Consider the following 21,223-nt stretch of genomic DNA (forward strand, 5'->3'; position numbering starts at 1 on the left):
ACGTCCTTGTTACATTGACAATGCACATGATCAAGAAAATAAGATCATTAACAATATATAAGCTAGTATATAGGCTTGACTAAGGATGTATTTGATGTTTATTATTCCACACATGCATTAAGGTTTTCAGGAACTAACACAATTTAATCATAAAAATATAAATTTAATCATAAAATAATAAGTTTATTATTGCATATTTGCAACAAAACTTTGCGACTATTTAAATGTATAGTTGAATTGCTATTGATATAAACAAATTTGACAAAGAGACCTTCCAGTGCCATAAGGTTTCACAAACCCAGTGTTACAAAATCCCAAACATTCTGATATGTAGTGGAGTGTGCTTTATTACCAATCTTTGTCAACATTATGAGACCAATTTTTTCAGCTTTATTAACGATCTTAAGCAACAATAGTTCTATAAAAATTACGCAGCTAAATCAAATGCTAAAAATCAGTCTACACAGATACTGCACCACGAGTTGCTCCGAAACAAAGACACAAAACATTCCACATGGCAACACAAGATTCGACTCTCACAAACGTAAAAGGCTGGTCAGGCCCCACAGCATAATGGATCACAAAGGATTTTTTTTTCTTTTTTGAGGGAAGATCACAAGGGATCTTGATGGTACCATACTGCTCAAACTCTGACACTAGCGTCCAAATTCTATTTTCTCCTAATACAACAATCTCAGGTTACAAGTTATGTACACTGCATGCCTGACATTAGAAGGGGTCACAGACTGCCACAAACAACACCACAGACCTCAGACTAGAAGGCTATGTAGTTTGTATATCCGTGTGGAAATTCCATCAAATTAATCCAGCCCATCACCTTCTCCGCCTTTTCGACTCCACCGGCTGCACATGTTAGTGTAAATGAATTATGAGCTCATCGATCAGCTATCCAAGAATGATAATCCTAGCTTGTTTACTTAAGAATTTCATGCATAGGTTGACAAAGATTTCCTGTTGGATTTGGGTTGATTTCATGATAATTTCCCATTCAACTTTGGATAACACATTAATGTTGACAAAGATTTATTAATGATTTCCCATCGTTAATAAAGCTGGAAAATTTGGTCTTCCTGTTAATTTGCTCCGGATTACACATTATTAAATTTGACAAAGAGACCTCAAGACCAGATAACACATTCAACTTTGGATGGGGTTGATTTCCTGTTGGATTTCATTATGTTGTGAACCACCACGGGATTACAAATCTATAAATATATTGCTCTTCCTGTTTAAGGCCTCATAACCATGAGATCTTAAATTTGAAAATGGATCACCCAATTTTGACCAGGTCAACAATTTCTCAGCGGCCTCTCATATTAAATTGGACTCTAATAAGTGCCACACGTGTGACACAAAGCAATTCCGCCCACACGTGTGAGCCGAAGGAGGAGCCAAATGCCCTTCTAGCCACCCACTGTGACACGTCAGCATTCAAACAGGGACAAAAACAAATGATGTCAGCGGGAATCTTTTAGGTTTTTCAAACTTTAAAATGTTTTATTTCTTAAATGAAAAATCCGATTGAAAATCCGTTTTCACCATTAAATCCGTCGCAACGAGGACTTCGAAACTAGATCCCATATCGATATGTTTCGACGATATTTTTTGCGGTCAAAAGTTTCCATCTTTATTGCACATAAATTGTCATGGTGTTTACACCGAAGTTGTCATGATATGTTTCAACTACTCTTTCTTCTCTATTTAAAGTAAATTTTGACATGTTATAAGAAAGGGAAATAAAAATGCATAGTCAATGACTCAAATTTGCCATGGACCAGAAACTAAAATTGCCATGGTAGATTATTTAAATTTGCCATGATACATGCACTAAAATTTGCCATGATTCATACAAAAAAATTCATGGTCAAAATACTAAAATTGCCATGATCTATAAACTAAATTTGCCATGATGAATTACTAAAAATTGCCATGATCCATGAATTAAAATTTGCCGTGGTTAATTACTAAAAATTGCCATGGTCAATTAATAAATTTTATCATGAAAAGTAGTTAAAATACAATGTATCTTTAAATCTAGAAGAAAAAACTAGATGAAACATATCATGGCAACTTAGTTTAAACACTATGGCAACTTCAGTGTAACATCATGGCAACTTTTGGCTAAAAAAATTATCGAAACATATCAATATGGTATCTAGTTTTGAAGATCTCTTCGAGATGGATTTCATGATGAAAAATGAATTTTTAATCAGATTTTTTATTTAAGAGATAAAAACATTTGTAAGTCCGAAAAACTAAAAAGATTCCGCTGATATCATCTGTTTGATGTGGTAAAATGAGTGGTTATGGGGGCGTTTGGACCATGTTGCTTCATGCCCTATGTGTGGCACTTATCATTTGGGATTAAATTTTATTTGAATTCACTATGCTCCCTAATTTTAAAGCTCTCCCATTTGATTGAAGTATTCAATTTTGAATTTGGTTCACGGCTTTGACCGGGTCAACAATTTTTCAAACCAATCAGCAGCTACCGGCCTATAAAAACATATCAACCCCGCGCAGCCTCTCACCACCTAGAAAAAAAGTGCCAATGTGATACTGCAGCACCAATATAGTACAGGCTGCCGCCCATGCAGAAATTTTTGACACATAAGTACGGATTGATTAGCAGATGACACCGAGTCACACCACGGAAGGCCCACCAAAACACCACTACAAATATAAAAAACACTCCATCGTCTCCCCGACTCACCAAACCAAATACTCCCTCGGTTCCAAAATATATGGTGTATTAGTTTTATGGAAAGTGAAAGTTCTTTAACTTCAACCAAGTTCAGAGCCAAAAATATCAACATCCACAATAAATAAATAAAATATGAAAATACATTTCATGATGAATCTAATGATACATATATGATATTATGTACTGATATACTCCCTCCGTTCCGATCTACTCGTCGTGGTTTTAGTTCAAATTGTATTTCTCTACAAATTTGGTCAAAATTAAAAAGGTTTGACTTATCAAAAAATAATAAATAAATAAAATATGAAAATACATTTCATGATGAATCTAATGATACAGATATGATATTATGTACTGATATATTTCTTTACAAATTTGGTCAAAATTAAAAAGGTTCGACTTATCAAAAAATAATACTTCTTATATTCTGAAACAGAGGGAGAACAAAAATTATGAAAACCCAACAACACCAACGGTGCAGCAAAGCGCGCCCAACCCTTCTAGTTTAGGATTATATAAAGAATTTTGGTAGACTACATTTAACCTTACCCTGAGAAATGAAACAATATGTAATCCCCGATTTATTTTGAACTGATCACCCAAGCTTTCAGTATACAGGTCGTGGCATGCATGTTGTCTTCCGTTTTGAAGGGGTCCACCAAAGGTCCAAAACAAGCATCGCTGCCAGAGCAGCGTACCTTGCAGCGTACATTGAGTATTAAGTATTAACTCTGCAAGCCTGGCATCCCAGTCACATGGGCCCACTTATCAGCCCCATCTTCTCGTAGCCAGGAGCACAATCTTGGAGCTAGGGGATGGGATCAATAAAGCATGCTGGTGGTAGTTGGAGTACCTAGGCATGAAAAAAGAAAAATATCCGCGGCCAACTATGACAATGGAAATGCAATCAAGGAGCAAGATTCATATTCATGCACACCCATCAACAGTGTAGGCCATGGCCATCCCAGGAAGCACCTGTTGGTCCTTTACGCGTCAAAAAACAACAATTTCCTGCAGGCTGAGGCGTTTGAAGATGATGTATGTGGCCAAAGCCGTCCATGCCAACAGCGCTTTGGTGCAACATTTCATCGAGGGGGGTAACAGCAGCATTGCTAGGAGCAGAGTGGAGCTGCAGGAGGCTAGGGCAGAGGAGGTAGCAACGATTGTTGCAAGGGTCACCCTGTGCCAGTTAGTTGGATGAAAGAGGCTATTAGAAGTTCAGAACAAATGTGTTGATTGTGTGAGCTCATCAGATCAGAAGAATGATGTATTCAGCCAGATCCAGCAATGCATGCTTTGTAGACCCCCTGTGAACCTCTATTTTCTTGGCAAGGATCCTTTGAACCTCTTTTTTTAAAAGTTTAAGGAGAATAAACTGCGGTGTTAAAGTAATTGAGTCCGTGTGTGAAAATGGATAGGAGCTCTCGGGTGCCATGCACCCTATATGAACAGTAGAATCGGAAAAAAATACTAGTAAAAAAACTGAAATTTTGGGGTATCAAGCCTGGTCGTTCATTCTACTCACGTCCGAAGTTTCATCAAGAAGGTATCCGTGGCATTCTTAGTAAGAAAATACAGTCCGACCTATGATTCATTCAAACAGTTCTTCATATAATCTAAATTTCTGTCTTTTTTGCTGAGAATACCATGGATGTCTTTTCTTCATGAAAGACACAGGAGTAGAATGGTCGGCCAGGTTTGATATACTCAAATTTTATTATATTTTGATTTTTCCTAGTATTGTTTTCGATTTTACTATTCATACAGGATGCATGGCATCAGAGAGCTAATCCATGTCCGTGTCGGTGCGAACATAACGCGAAAGTTTAAGCACTGCTAGTGGATTTCGCAATGTACCAATTGGTGCGATGATTGTACCAGTTTGACTGCAGAACAGATCCCTCCTTTCATAATTAAGCTAACCATGCTTTAACATTATCACAGATTATGTGCATTCTCAGTTTTTCACTAATATGAACTAAATTTTGCATAATTCATATTTGTTTATTGTCATTTCAGATAACAAACCAGACAACACACCAGCGATAATAAAGCAATCGTGTCATAGTTACCCTTTCTTCTGACTCTGCCGTGGCTTCATGAGAATTCTCAGTTGTCTTCCCATTTTCAGCAGTACAGCTCTGGCAGAAGAAGTGTTCTCGTTTCTTTGCTTCTTTAATGGTCATTCCAATACAAGAAGGGTGAAACCTGAAAAACAAAAGCAGCAAGTTATAACCTCAAGTTCAAACGGACTCGAATTCCTGGAGGAGGCAGATGATTACTTAGCACGCACAGATGCACCAACAGAGACCGGAATAGATGAAAAAGAAAACATATTTGTTTGTACAAACAAAAAACTATGGTGCACCCTATTTATGTGCACACACTGTTCATGAACTAACCAGGCATACTCTGCACATTAAAATTACAAAAAAAAAAAATATCATTCTATATGTCCCAATTGACTACTTGCTTTTTGCCATCATTTAGAATAGACAAACACTAACAATTAGCTTAACATGCACTCGCAAGCAATGTAAGGGTGTTAAGAGTACGTAATGGGCCTAATGGGCCCATTAGTCTTAGGCTTAATTAGAGATAAGGGTCGCTTGCTTAGGAGTTAAGTAAGCCTTGCTTGGGAGTCAAGTAAACTCCCGTCGGCGCGGTCGATGCGGGGCCGGAGCTGACCGGCGGTGGCTGCTGCAGCTGCAGCATCTGCTGCGGTGGTGCACCGGGCAGCGGCAGCGGCTGCTGTGGTGGAGCGCCGGGCGCGGCGGAGGCCGCCAGGAGCGGCGGCTGCCACTGCAGCCAGGGCTGGGCGGTGGTGGCGATGGATGGCAGCAGCAGCGGCTGCTGCAGTGGCCCGGGGAGCACGGCGAAGGCCGCCTGGTGCGGCGGCTGCCACGGCAGCCACGGCGGCGCGGGGGCGGCGATGGCGCTGGAGGCGCGGCGGGAGCCGATGCCGGCCACTGCAGGGCGGCGGCGGCAGCTGCAGCTGTGGTTGTAGCGTCCCAGCGAACGCCACGGAGGCCCCTGGATGCGGCGAGTACCACGGCAGGGCCGGCGGCGGCCCGTAGGGGCTGGCCAGGTACAGCGGGATCCCCTAGACGGCTGTGACGAGGTCGTTGAGGACCCCGGTGATCTCCTCCGAGGTGTAGGCGGCGGCCAGTGGTGTGGTGGAGGGCGCCGGCATCTGGGTGGTGGCGGCGCCGGAGGATGCGACCAGCGGCGCGGTAGTGACGGTCGGCAGCGGAAGCGACGGGGTGGGCGGCGGCGAAGACATGATCGGAACTGAGGTACCTGATACCAAATTGTTATGGTGTTGCTAGAAGGAGGCGCAAGAGGGCCGGCCAGGGGCCTTTTTGCCCACGGCCGGGCAAGAGGGAAGGGATTTCCTTCTTAATTCCTGCTTGATTAAATTGATACATCTCCTCTCTTTATATAAAGAGGTTTACTTGACTCCCAAGAAAGGCTTACTTGACCCCTAAGCAAGCTGACCCTTGTCTCTAATTAACCCTAAGACTAATGGGCCCATTAGGCCCATTATGTACTCTAAACCCTAGCCGCTCGTCGCTTCCGCTCCACGCGCTGCCCCCGGGGCGGTCGGCCTTCACGACCGCTGCCGGGGGCCGCGCCGCCCGTACCTAGAGTTCGTCCGCCGGTCGTGTCAACCCGCTGCCCTAGAGTCTTTTCCCCGATCCTTTGATCCGGGTTTTTCTCTCTCTCGCCGGTCACTTTGATCGGCGTCTATGTTTTGGTTTTCCGATCCACTTGATCGGTTTGCGTCGCCCACCGCCGCCGTCGACTCTCGCGCCTCTACTTCGACACCAGCGCGACACATGGCCTCTTCTCCGACTCGGCGACCTTGCGCGATGCGGCGGCCCCTCACAGCTACCGTTCGCGCGTCCGTCCAGCCGTGGCTATGTGCCTGTTGTCGTCGCCATGATCGGATCAAGAATTCTGCATCAACCCCGCCTCCATCCACAACTCGGACGCCCCAGCTTTCTGCATGCAGAAGGTTACGTACGACGGCAGCACATGCGCTGCCCCGGTCATCCCGTACCGCGTGGCACACGGGTGTGGTTGGCGCTGGTGTTGCCGGCTGCTTGCCCCGGACCACACGGCCGTACAAGGTTTGGCTGCACGTTGCATCATGTGAGCATGGTGCTCATATGGTTGTATTCCAATCAGCCTTCATGTATAATACGTGTCCAGGCCGGTAGCACGCTCCTGCTACGACAGTCCGCCCCTAGGTATGGCGGCCGCTCGCCTTGCCGCGTCCGCCCGTTATAATCGCATCGAGCAGTGTCCTCGATCTTGCGACCGGCCAGATTGATCACTTGTCCGTCGCTCCACTTCAACCGCGTCGTGCGACAGACCTAGCTAGTTGATTGCGCGCGCCTCCACAGGTTCTGTGAAGATTGATTATGAGTTCAGCGCGCCCCCTCCGCCCATCGAGCATCGGGCTACCGATGCGTCGCCCCATCGGGCCGCAGCATCGCCGCCTCGTGGTTCTCCTCGTGGCTGCATCGACTCGTGCGTAGCGCCGCGGTTCTCCGCCGCTGGGTCGGCCCCTTCGAGCTGTAGCGCCGCGGTCCGCGGTCCCCGTTGCCGCCCCGACGTCTTCCCGCCGTTGCCCTGACCTGCCCGTCACCGCTGCATCGCCCCTTCGGGCCGTAGCGCCGCGGCCCGCTGTCCCCTACGCCGTCACCGCGCGTCGACCTCCCGTGGTATGCGCCGCGCTGTCTCCCTTGGTGCGGGAACGCCACCGTCCACGAGGCGTGTTCTTCACGCTGTCAGGGTTCTTCGCCTACTTCGAGCACCGCCGCCGCGCTCCTAACCTAGCCGCCACTCTTCTTCGGCAGCCGCCGCCGCTACCTCCGTAGCCGCCGCCGCTGCCCGTCCACCATGTTCGTCTTCGTCTAGCACCAGCACGTCGCCAGTGTCGCCGTCATCTACCCCGACCGCTTCATCTACTCCGACAACCGCAGGCGACATTGGCCCCGCGTCGATGGCGCCGCAACCGTCGTCGAGTCCTTCTCTGCTGGCCTCTCCGACTTCTTCGACATGGCGTATAGCTTGTGCAGGTCCAAGTCTACGCATGCCCGGTGCTGGCAACACCGCCGCCCAACCCGTCTCTCCCGCTGTCCTCCGTCGCGCCCGCCCCTGCCGTCCTCACCCCAAAGGAGGTGTCCAGGGCGCTGCCGGACCTAACCCAGGCGGTCCAGGAGATCCACCTGTTCTTGGCCGGGTCCTACGGGCCGCACCCGGCTGCGCCGCCCATTGCCGCCACCGCGCCGCCGTGGCTGCCATGGCAGCCGCCGCACCAGGCGGCCTCCGTGAAAGTGCAACTATCCCTAGGTGGTTTTGGTAATTCATAACAACATATAGCTCATTAAGCTGATGCTATTCCAAGACAAATATTTCAGGAAACCTCAATGAATGGCATGCCATGGATAATGAAAGTGAATCCCTCAAAATATCAAGGACAAAGGATTGGCTCAAGCTCAAAAGTTCAAGACTCTACATTTTACATTTTAGTGATCCAAGATCACATTGAGTCTATAGGAAAAGCCAATACTATCAAGGAGGGATGAGGTGTTGCTTAATGAGCCTCTTGCTTCATGTGCTTAGTGATATGCTCCAAAAACCTTCAACTACTTTCTCACATCCACATATGACCTAAACCCAAAGTCAAACTCGGCCCCACCGATTCTTTCTATCCGGCGTCACTGAGTTCAAATGTCATAGCCACTGCAACAAACCCTAGGCAAATCGGTCTCACCGATAGGGATCTCGGTCTCACCGAGATGGGATTGTAATCTCTCTGTTTCCCTTCGTAACGTTTAGGTCTAACCGAAGTGAGCGATCGGTCCCATCGAGATTGCAATGTAAACTCTTTGTTTCCCTTTTGTAACATTTCGGTCTCACCGAGTTTACCTGACCAACTCTCTGGTTAGCTAATTACCAAAATCGGTCTCACCGAGTTTGTGTAATCGGTCTCACCGAGATTACATTATGCCCTAACCGTAACCATATCGGTCCTACCGAGTTGCATGTCGGTCCCACCAAAAATCCTAACGATCATTAGATTTGCTAAATCGGTCCGGCCGAGTTTGTTGATTCGGTCCCACCGAGTTTGGTAAATTGTGTGTAACGGTTAGATTTTGTGTGGAGGCTATATATACCCCTCCACCTCCTCTTCATTTGTGGAGAGAGCCATCAGAACAAACCTACACTTCCAACTTACCAGTTCTGAGAAAGAACCACCTACTCATGTGTTGAGGCCAAGATATTCCATTCCTACCATATGAATCTTGATCTCTAGCCTTCCCCAAGTTGCTTTCCACTCAAATCTTCTTTCCACCAGATCCAAATCCTATGAGAGAGAGTTGAGTGTTGGGGAGACTATCATTTGAAGCACAAGAGCAAGGAGTTCATCATCAACGCACCATTTGTTACTTTTTGGAGAGTGATGTCTCCTAGATTGGCTAGGTGTCACTTGGGAGCCTCCGACAAGATTGTGGAGTTGAACCAAGGAGTTTGTAAGGGCAAGGAGATCGCCGACTTCATGAAGATCTACCGCTAGTGAGGCAAGTCCTTCGTGAGCCCTTCGTGGGTGGAGCCTTCCGTGGACTCGCGCAACCATTACCCTTCGTGGGTTGAAGTCTCTATCAACGTGGATGTACGATAGCACCACCTATCAGAACCACGACAAAAACATCCGTGTCTCCAATTGCGTTTAAATCCTCCAAACCCTTCCCTTTACATTCTTGCAAGTTGCATGCTTTACTTTCCGCTGCTCATATACTCTTTACATGCTTGCTTGAATTGTGTGAAGATTGCTTGATTTGTCCAAAGATAGCTAAAATTTGCCAAAGTCTAAAATTGAGAAAATGTTAAGTTTTTAATTGGTCAAGTAGTCTAATCACCCCCCCCCCCTCTAGACATACTTCAAGGTCCTACAAGTGGTATCAGAGCTTTGGTCTCCATTTGCTTTGATTTCCATAGCTTTTGGTGGTCATAGTCTTGGTTTCACAACCTAGAAGAGTATGGCGTCTAGCGAGGGAAATTATCACCGTAGAGGTCCTTACTTTGATGGCACTAATTTTGCTAGTTGGAAGCATAAGATGAAAATGCATATTCTTGGACATAACACCGCCGTTTGGGCTATTGTGTGTATTGGCTTGCAAGGTGAATTCTTTGATGGGAGAAAGCCGAACCGAGAAGCTAGTGCGGATGAATTGAAGATGCTGCAATACAACGCTCAAACTTGTGATATCCTCTTCAATGGCTTGTGCCCCGAAGAATTCAACAAAATCAGCCGTCTTGAGAATGTAAAGGAAATTTGGAATACTTTGATTGATATGCATGAAGGTACCGACTCCATCAAGGAATCCAAGTTGGATGTGCTCCAAAGTCAGCTTTGACAAGTTCAAAATGAAGGATGGTGAAGGTGTCGCTGAAATGTACTCTAGGCTTGCTCTTATCACAAATAAGATTGCCGGCTTAGGAAGTGAAGAGATGACCGACAGATTCATCATCAAGAAGATCCTAAGAGCATTGGATGGAAAGTATGATACCGTGTGCACATTGATCCAAATGATGCCAAATTACAAAGATCTCAAGCCAACGGAAGTCATTGGAAGAATTGTTGCTCATGAGATTTCGCTCAAGGATAAGGAGGAACTTCACAACAAGTCAAGTGGTGCTTACAAAGCCTCATGTGAAGCCCTCACATCATCAAGTGAGAAACAAACATTCAATGAAGAATTGAGCTTAATGGTGAAGAACTTCAACAAATTTTACAAGAGTAGAAGCAAAGAAAGAAGGTCTAAGTCAAGGTCCTACAATGACAAAAGATCTTCTAGTCGAGAGCGCAATTGCTACAAAAGAAGAGAAGATTCTCCAAAAAGAAAAAGTAGAAGAGAAGAATCACCACCAAGAGAGAGAAGAAGTAGAGATGATCGTTATGAACGAAGACCCTCACGAAGAAGCAAGGATTCGGAAAGGAAGAACAAGTCATCAAAGAGCTACACAAAACGAAGACATCAAGCTCATGTTGGTGAATGGGTATCCGGCTCCGACTCCGACAATCACTCCGAGAGAAGCTATCACTCCGACCCCGAATATATTCAAGATGAAGGTGTTGCCGGTCTAGCACTTGTGTCAACCAACTCTTACGACATATTTGATTCACCAAATGAAGGAATTGGAAGATGCTTCATGGCCAAAGGCTCTAAGGTAACACACTCCGAGTATGTTGATTTCAATAGTGATGAAGATGACTTGTTAGGTGATGATGATTTACTTATTGACAACTCTAGTAATGAATACTATGATGAAACGTCAATTAATCATGCTAATCAAGATAAAACGAATGACAATGATAAGGAGAAGATTGAGCGTCTAACTAAAGAACTAAACACTCTTAAGTTAGCTCATGAAACTATCTTCGAAGATCATCGAGAACTTTTAAGGGCTCATGAGAAGTTACGCTTTGAAAAGCTCAATCTTGAGCAAGAGCATGAGTTTTTAAAGGCAATCAATGATGATCTCCGTAAGAAAAGTTCTTCTTACATTGCCAAGCGTTTACTCTTATCTACTTACATGCCTCAAGTCAAGTCTAGTAACAAGAACAAGAAAAAAATTTCCTCTAGTAGTAACAATAATAATGCAAAATCCAATATTGTTGCTTCTAGTAGTTCTCTTGATTCCACTAATGATTCTCTTAGCCAAGTTACACTTAAGCAAAAAAATAGCTTATTGAAGGGAATTATAGAGAAAGGTGTATACAAGAGCCTTGCCGGGAGTAAGCAATTCGAGGAAATTGTACGCAAGCAAGGAAGGCACCGGAAGAATCAAGGTGTTGGTTTTGAACGAAAGTTCAATGCCAATGAAGTTGAGTGAGAAGAAGATCAATACCCCAAGACGAAGTTTGTTCCTCAACAAGAGAAGTATGATCCTACTTTCTTCAAGGGAACACAAGAACAAGATGATCTTCCACCACAAGACCACAAGAACAAAGGCAAGGACAAGCTTCAAGAGGAGATTGATGCATTTGAAGAAGCACCTAAGGCCTTGGTCAAGTGGGTTCCCAAGACTACGTCAAGTTCTACTTCATCAAGTACAACTACAACTCCGAGGATTCCCATCAAGATGATGTGGATCCCGAAGAAGAAGAACTAGAGTGTTCTTGAGGGTGACTCCGCCAACATTCTTCACTCATATCATTATGGCAAGGACAAGTGCAATCAACTTCCATATCTTGCACTAGTTCAAGGAGTCACAAACCCTCATGTTGGTAAGGCAAGGGACAAGGTAACCTAATGTTTTCATGGACATCATCCTGTGTGTGCATCACTCTATGTCTATGGATATTCTTGTTTGTTCCTTGTGGGAATAACCCATGTAGGTATTGAAAGTGCAACTCACTCTAAAGGATTGCTCCAAATGATCTACATCAACATTGAGCATCCACATCTTCAACACCTACATGAAGTCATCATCAACAAAAACCCAAGGTTAGTTCATCCCTCTAAGGGGGATCTCACATCTAGGGGGAGCTTAACTCTAAGAATTGAGTCAAAGCAACTCTAATGATGTGAACACATCAATGCATTATGTAAAAGTGGTAACCCCACTTGAGCTTAAACGATGAGTATGACTTATGATCAAATGTCCTCATTTGACTCCTAAGTCAATATACTCATATATAGATGACCTAGTCATCGCCAATTGTTTGATAGATGCTAGAATTGGTTGTGCATGCTTTGCCACATATTTCATTTGCTATTTTATTGTATGAGCATGTTGGTTGCATATTTTACTCATTCGAGGACATCCACTTGTTGTTTTGATTGATTGGTCTTTTTCTTTGGTCAAGTGGATGGACAAGAATGCCTAAGAACCTTCTCTAGCTATCTACGATTTTCTCGTCTCAAACTCTATTCATGCTACATCATAAAATTTGATCAAGTCAGATTCGAACCACTCTGTGTGAGGAGCACTCGGAGTCCCCGATTCGTCATAGACTTAAACTTCCAAAACATCTTTGTGCTTTTCGGTCTGACCGATTCCTCCATTTCGGTCATACCGAGATCACTAAGTCGATCTAGGTTTTCAATCTCGGTGCAACCGATTTGAACTTTTCGGTCTCACCGAGTTGCTATAACTGTCAACAGTTATGCATCTCGGTGCCACCGAGTCGATCCACTCGGTCACACCGACAGTGTCAGGCTATATATTCACACGGGCAAAAATTTGGAAAACTTTCCCAAACCTCTTCGCCCGCGCATAGCTCGCTCTGCCTTCTAGGTCTCCGGATCATCGACTTCGTCGCCAGCCGCCTCCTGTCGCTTGTCTCCGCCGCCGTCAACGGATTTCATCTCCGCCGTTGCCGCCGTAGCGAGTTCATCGCCGAACTAGGGTATGAACTCGATCACAGTGCTATCCTCGTCTGATTCTCAGCACATTGTGTTCATTATGATTCTTGCCACGATTTAAACACCTCTATCCAGTCAAAACAATTCTTAGAATAGATGCGATTTGAAAATTTAGGGTTAGGTTTCCGCCAAAACCATCTCGGTCCCACCGATTCGGCTAACGCCATTGCACTAGTAACTCTCGGTCTGACCGAGAATTGCTAATCGGTGTGACCGATTTTAGAACTTTCTGAAACCCTAGCAGTCTCGGTGCCACCGAACTGTGACTCGGTCTGACCGAGTTCACTAGTTTAGGTTTCAAAACTGCTTTGGTATATGGCAGCAGAAGCACTCCCAGCAATTTGCCCAGAGCTGCCACCAGGACAAGGAAGAAAAAAACTTCAGACTCTGAGAATGAGGATTATGTGGCAGCTGAGGATGAGGCCACTTCTAAGAAGAAGGTGGTCAAGAAAGAATATGGTTCAACAGCAGCCACCAAGCCAGTAGTGCAGAAGAAGGCACCTCCAAGAAGGATTCCCACTTCCAAACCCAGGAAGGTTGCCACTGGAGAAACCATGAAGTTTACTATTGAGTCAGAAGATGAAGCTGCTGGTCAAGGTAAAAAGAAAAGGAGAGTCAGAACCACCACTGCCAAAGTTCTTGGCAATCCCTGTATGAGGAGAGACTCTGAGAAGGAGGAAGAAGAGGTTGCTGCACCAGCACCCAAGGCACAGAAGCTGATGGGTGATGCTACAAAGTCAGAGGCTGCAACATCAAAGCCCAAAGAAGCACCCAAAGCTGCCTTCAAGCCTAAGAATGCACCAAAGAGGAATACCAGGAGTATACCAGCTGCTGAGAAGAACAAGGCCCCAGTGCCTGAAGTTGCTGCTGAGGAAGAAGAAGATGAAGAGCATGTGTTGAGAAAGCTGAAGCCAAAGAATTCAGACCACAATGATGCTCATCCTATGGCTGAGAACATGAAGCTAAGAAAGAATGCAGGACTAAGACTGTGGAGGTTGTCTGATCCCTATGCTACCAAGAGAAGGACTGCTGTTGACTACAGGTTCCACACTAAGGAACAGCAGGATTTCTATGAGACAATCTTGTTGGACAAGAAGCCTATAGTTTGTGATATGAGGTGGATTGACTGGACCTACATGAAGGAGAATGAGGAACACTATCCTGGAGTGCAAGACAGGTTCATTACTTGTGGAGTTGCAGACTTTGTTGGGCAGAAGCTCACAAAGTGGAATGATGAGCTCATTATGCAATTCTACTCCACAGCACATTTCTATCCAGATAGCAGGATAGTGTGGATGTCTGAAGGTACAAGGTACCAATCAACTATTGAGGAATGGGCCAATCTGATCAATGCCCCAAAGGAGAGTGAAGATGACTTGAATGTCTATGCCAAGAAAAAGATGAATCACAATTCTATGTCCATATGTACAAGGAGATCCCAGACGAAGCTCTTGAGACTTTTAAATTTGGATCTGTACATTTTCTTCTGTCAGGGCTGCCAACGATCAACTGGATCCTAAGGCACACTCTTTTCCCCAAGTCAGGTGACCACAACATGATCAGAGGGCATGCAATTAATTTGCTACACTTGTTTGATGTGCCACAGAAATTCAAGGGCATGAGCCTCATTGTTGAGACTATCAATAAGACAGCAGCAGACCAGAAGAGAAGTTGTGGGTATGCCCCACAGATTCAAGAGTTGATTAACTCCAAGATGGGCACAGACATATACTTACTGGACAAGGAACATTTTGCTATCTATACAGAATTTGAGAACAACCAAGTGTTTATGAATGAGAATGAACCATCATCAGTACAAGCTCAAGCCAAGAAGGAGAAGGCAAGGACAGAGAAGACAACCAAGATGCCAACAATGGAAGAAGCATCTCAATACTTTCTGAAAAGTAAACATGATCAACTAGGCTACTTGATTGCATCTACTCTGAGGATTGAGAAGGGGCTGGCCACCTTGACTTAAAATCAGGAAAGCCTGAAAAGGATCATGGAGCAGAAGTTCTACAATTTAGATATGAAGGTGACTGAGATCCATATATCGAATCTTTGATCTATATGTTGTCATCAATTACCAAAAAAGGGAAGATTGAAAGTGCAACTATCCCTAGGTGGTTTTGGTAATTCATAACAACATATAGCTCATTGAGCTAATGTTATTCCAAGACAAATATTTCAGGAAAGTTCAATGAATGACATGGCATAGATGATGAAAATGGATCCCTCAAAATATCAAGGACAAAGGATTGGCTCAAGCTCGAAAGCTCAAGACTCTACATTTTACATTTTAGTGATCTAAGATCACACTGAGTCTATAGGAAAAGTCAATACTATCAAGAAGGATGAGGTGTTGCTTAATGAGCCTCTTGCTTCATGTGCTTAGTGATATGCTCCAAAAACCCTCAACTACTTTCTCACATCTACATATGACCTAAACCCAAAGTCAAACTCGGCCCCACCGATTCTTTCTATTCGGCGCCACCGAGTTCAAATGTCATAGCCACTGCCACAAACCCTAGGCAAATCGGTCTCACCAATAGGGATCTCGGTCTCACCGAGATGGGATTGTAATCCCTTTGTTTCCCTTCGTAACGTTTCGGTCTAACCGAAATGAGCGATCGGTCCCACCGAGATTGCAATGTAAACTCTCTGTTTTTTTTTGTAACATTCCGGTCTCACCAAAAAGAGCGAATCGGTCCCACCGAGTTTACTTGACCAACTCTCTGGTTAGCTAATTACCAAAATCGGTCTCACCGAGTTTGTGTAATCGGTCTCACCGAGATTACGTTATGCCCTAACCCTAACCATATCGGTCCTACCGAGTTGCATGTCGGTCCGACCAAAAATCCTAACGGTCACTAGATTTGCTAAATCGGTCCGACCGAGTTTGTTGATTCGGTCCCACCGAGTTTGATAAATTGTGTGTAACGGTTAGATTCTGTGTGGAGGCTATATATACCCTAAGCAAATCGGTCCTACCGATAGGGATCTCTCTGTTTCCCTTCGTAACGTTTCGGTCTAACCGAAGTGAGCGATCGGTCCCACCGAGATTGCAATGTAAACTCTTTGTTTCCCTTTTATAACATTTCGGTCTCACCGAAAAGAGCAAATCGGTCCCACCGAGTTTACCTGACCAACTCTCTGGTTAGCTAATTACCAAAATCGGTCTCACCGAGTTTGTGTAATCGGTCTCATCGAGATTACATTATGCCCTAACCCTAACCGAATCGGCCTCACCGAGTTGCATGTCGGTCCCACCGAAATCACTAACGGTCACTAGGTTTACTAAATCGGTCCGAGCGAGTCTGTTTAATCGGTCCCACCGAGTTTGGTAAATTGTGTGTAACGGTTAGATTTTGTGTAGAGGCTATATATATCCCTCCACCTCCTCTTCATTTGTGGAGAGAGCCATCAGACTAAACCTACACTTCCAACTTACCATTTCTGAGAGAGAACCACCTACTTATGTGTTGAGGCCAAGATATTCCATTCCTATCATATGAATCTTGATCTCTAGCCTTCCCCAAGTTGCTTTCCACTCAAACCCTCTTTTCACCAGATCCAAATCCTATGAGAGAGAGTCGAGTGTTGGGGAGACTATCATTTGAAGTACAAGAGCAAGGAGTTCATCATCAACGCACCATTTGTTACTTCTTGAAGAGTGGTGTCTCCTAGATTGGCTAGGTGTCACTTGAAAGCCTCCGACAAGATTGTGGAGTTGAACCAAGGAGTTTGTAAGGGCAAGGAGATCGCCTACTTCGTTAAGATCTACCGTTAATGAGGCAAGTCCTTCGTGGGCAACGACCATGATGAAATAGACAAGGTTGCTTCTTCGTGGACCCTTCGTGTGTGGAGCCTTCCGTGGACTCGCGCAACCGTTACCCTTCGTGGGTTGAAGTCTCCATCAACGTGGATGTACGATAGCACCACCTATCAGAACCACGACAAAAACATCCGTGCCTCCAATTGCGTTTAAATCCTCCAAACCCTTCCCTTTACATTCTTGCAAGTTTCATGCTTTACTTTCCGCTGCTCATATACTCTTTACATGCTTGCTTGAATTGTGTGAAGATTGCTTGATTTGTCCAAAGATAGCTAAAATTTGCCAAAGTCTAAAATTGAGAAAATGTTAAGTTTTTAATTGGTCAAGTAGTCTAATCGCCCCCCCCTCTAGACATACTTCAAGGTCCTACACTCCGCCGCGCTCGCCGGGCCGCTGCAGCAGCCGCACCGGGCTGCGTCGCCCATTGCCGTCGTGGCTGCCGTGGCAGCCGCCGCACCAGGCGGCCTCCGCCGCACTCGTCGGGCCGCTGCAACAGCCGCACCGGGCTGCGCCGCCCATTGCCACTGTACCGCCGTGGCTGCCGTGGCAGCCGCCGCACAAGGCGGCCTCCGCCGCACTTGCCGGGCCGCTGCAGCTGCCATCCACCACCACCATCACCCCGTCCTGGCTGCAGTGGCAACCGCCGCTCCTGGCGGCCTCCGCCGCTCCTGGCGGCCTCCGCCGCACCCGAAGCTCCGCCGCAGCAGCCGCTGCCGCTGCCCGGCGCGACACCGCAGTAGTCGCTGCAGCAGCCGCAGCCGCTATAGCAGCCACCGCCGGTCAGCTCCGGCGCCCCACCGCCCGCGCTGGCGGGAGTCCCGATCCACCAGGTCCGGTTCTCGCCCTCGCCGTCATCGCTTCCGTCCGGATCGCTACCCGCCACGTGCCGACGGTAGTGAGGCTGCAAGCTGCTGTGCCCGACTGTGGCCAAAAAGGCCCCCGGTCGGCCCTCTCGCGCCCTCCTTTTAGCAACACCATAGCAATTTGGTATCAGGTAGCTCAGCTTCGATCATGTCTTCGCAGACGCCCACCCCGTCACTTTCGCTGCCGATCGTCACCATCACGCCGCTGCCCTCCCCGTCCGCCCAGATGTCGGCGCCCTCCACCGCACCACCGGCCGCCGCCTACACCCCGGAGGAGATCACCGGGGTCCTCAACGACCTCGTCACAGCCGTCCAGGAGATCCGGTTATACCTAGCCAACCCCTACAGGCCGCCGCCGACCGCCACCACCGAGACGCCGGCCCTACCGTGGTACTCACCGCATCCAGGGGCCTCCGCGGCGTTCGCTAGGACGCTGCAGCCCCAGCTGCAGCTGCCGCCGCCGCCCCACATTGGCCGCAGTGGCCGGCGCCGGCTCCCGCCGCACCTCCAGCGCCCATCGCCGCCCCCGCGCCCTTGTGGCTGACGTGGCAGCCGCCGCACCAAGTGGCCTTCGCCGCGCTCGCCGGGCCACTGCAGCAGCCGCTGCAGCTGCCATCCATCGCCACCACCGCCCAACCCTGGCTGCAGTGGCAGCCGCAGCACCCGTTGCCGCTGCCCGATGCGCCACCGCAGCAGCCGTTGCAGCTGCAGCAGCCCTGGTCAGTTTCGGTCCCGCATCGACCGCACCGGCAGGAGTCCCGCTTCACCAAGTCCAGTCCCCGCCGTCGCCGTCATCGTTTCCGTCTTGGATCGCTACCTGCCACGTGTCAGCGGCGGTGAGGCTGCAGGCTGCTGCACGCGGCCTCCTAGCGCGTCGGCGTGTATGGGAGATGTGTGGTCTGCAGCTACCGCTCCTCCAAGTTGCCCTTCGCTGCGCAAAGGACCTCGATCTCATCCGCTGCGTCGGGGATCTTGGGCATGCGGTTTCCCTCACGGGCGGCGGGCATGATGTTTTCCCCGCGGGCAGCGACCTCAAAGTCTGCGACATCGGCGGTTGGGGGGCGCACCGCTCCTCGTCATTCTCCATCGCAAGCCCTCCACTCTTTCCTGTGCGGTGCAAACCAACACCCGTCCGGCAGGAAGAAACCATGGTGTCAACGATAGCAGCGCACCGCGTAGCACCACTGCATTTCGCCACCGGTCGCCGCGAGGGCGCCTCTGCTGGTCACTCTTGCGACCACTTCCAGGTGGTCATACACATGCACTCCTTTTGTCCAGGTGGTGACCATGAGATCCAGGTGGCTGTACACGTGCACGTCCGACGTGCGGATGATGTCCACTTTTTGTTAAAGGGTCCAAAATAAAGCGTCCCAGTCCATTTCAGGTTGAGAATAATAAAACAAGTCAAGATGTAAAAGGCTTGTTTTTAGGTATTAGGTTTGTGTTGCGTCGAATCATGATTATAAGTTGGTTAGGCTGCAGCTCAAGGACAAGTTGCATGTCCAGGTGGGGTGTAGTGTTAGAGTACGTAATGGGTCTAATGGGCCCATTAGTCTTAGGGTTAATTAGAGATAAGGGTCGCTCGCTTAGGGGTCAAGTAAGCCTTGCTTGGGAGTCAAGTAAACCTCTCTATACAAAGAGAGGAGATGTATCAATCTAATCAAGCAAGAATTAAGAAGGAAATCCCTTCCCTCTTGCCCGACCGTGGGCAAAAAGGCCCCCGGCCGGCCCTCTCGCGCCTCCTTCTAGCAGCCACATAACAAAGGACTTGTTGACGGAAGGTTATAGAGTCAAGGCATTAATTTACACAATATCACCAATTAAATAAATTAAATTCTTGATCTAAATACAAAAAGGATAGTCCCTCACAGGAAAATGAATGCACATGCTGCTGACTCATGCTTGTTATGGAAACATACCCTGAGTTATGGAAACATGGACATGGAAAATAGAATCACACAAGCTCGTTTAATAATTCAGTTAGCGCAATGGGGTCAAATATTTCAGCTAATAGTTTGTAATCACTCTCCAAAATTCCCTATATATGAGCCAGAAACTATAAAATCATTAAATCACATGCAGCTCCAGAATTTGAGCCAAAGCACAGTTCAGGGTCCTAATATAAAGAAAAATCAGAATGTCGTTTTTGGTATTTGGGGCTATTGACCATCAAGGGGAGAGAAAGTGTGGCAAAAATAGAGTTACACCTAGGGGTGGGCATATAACCCAAAACCAATTTAACCTGGACCAAAGCCGAAGTGACCGAAACCGAAACCATAGGTACTGAGCTCGTTTAGCAATTTTTAACAAACCAAATTAAGTTCGGTGATTTCGGTCTGTACCCTCGGTCCACCAAACTGACCGAAGCACCGACACCCTACCCCTAATTCCTCTCTTCCCAGCTGCCGCACCCCGCAGAACTGGCGCTGCCTCCTCCCAAAACGCTGCTCGTCCCAAATCGCCTCCTCCCAAAATCACAGCACAGATCAATCCTTGCCCTCCCCAAGACCGCAAGTCTCGCATGCGTGATCTGTACCTTCCATGGCCGCTTGATTTCTTGTCTCCCAAGCATTGTATATGAGTATCACTGCAGCCCGATGCATCACTGCGCCGCCCGCCCGCCCAAATCCCTGGCCCCAGGCCACGACGACATCAGGTCGATTTCCGCACAGGAAAAAGAAAGTTGGCTGCTGCAAGCCATGGCAAGCGGCTGGACGAATTCTGTATCGAACGCTGCTGCTTGCCTGCAACGTAAGTAGTTGAATTCTATTCGGTCATATTCTTGATTCCATCCAGATCCAAGTTCATGATTTGATCCTAGTTGTGATGTGTACCGTTCTTGTCTGAATCAAGGTTTGCTTTGTGTTGTAGATGTCTTCCGAGATAGAGGAGTCTCATGCTATTGTTCCCATGGACAAGGAGGGTGAAAATAAGGAGGCTTGAAAGCATATGTCTGCAAGATCAGAGATGTGGAACCATTTCGAGAAGTGTTTGATGCAGTTTTGTTCTAAAGAAGAGAGAATTTTCCCGAGTACAACATACACAGGGAAGAGTATATGTACACACATGGTGGACTAATGCATGTACGAACTAGTTAATCTCTTGATTGACCTTGTATGAGGTGCACTACCAATTTGCCTACATATGTATTACATGCATGTGGACTTGTAACGGGTGCATGGCAATTTCGCCTATGTACATACATGTATGCATGAGGGCAGCAATATGTACAGCAGAAATACATATACCTGAGCTATACGCGACAGCGGGTACATACAATTACACATGCAAGTACCCGTGCGCCAGCTGCATACTCAAATACGGCTAGCCACGCTGTTGGTCTATAGTACGCAGT

The 21,223-nt window shown here is 46.9% G+C and overlaps 1 protein-coding gene across 1 annotated transcript in view; it reads right to left on the bottom strand.

The window, feature by feature from the left end:
• Nucleotides 1-508: 508 nt before the first annotated feature.
• The window catches only part of LOC123044807 (chromatin remodeling protein SHL), a 44,249-nt gene continuing 23,534 nt past the window's right edge, over nucleotides 509-21,223 (bottom strand). The window contains exons 4-5 of the mRNA XM_044467686.1: nucleotides 4,798-4,933; nucleotides 509-864 (exon numbers count right to left, since the gene is read on the bottom strand). Coding sequence (XP_044323621.1) covers nucleotides 835-864; nucleotides 4,798-4,933 — 166 coding nt within the window. The 3' untranslated portion in view covers nucleotides 509-834. The remainder of the gene's footprint in view (nucleotides 865-4,797; nucleotides 4,934-21,223) is intronic.

The sequence above is a fragment of the Triticum aestivum genome, chromosome 2B, assembly GCF_018294505.1.
Source record: "Triticum aestivum cultivar Chinese Spring chromosome 2B, IWGSC CS RefSeq v2.1, whole genome shotgun sequence".
NCBI lineage: Eukaryota > Viridiplantae > Streptophyta > Magnoliopsida > Poales > Poaceae > Triticum > Triticum aestivum.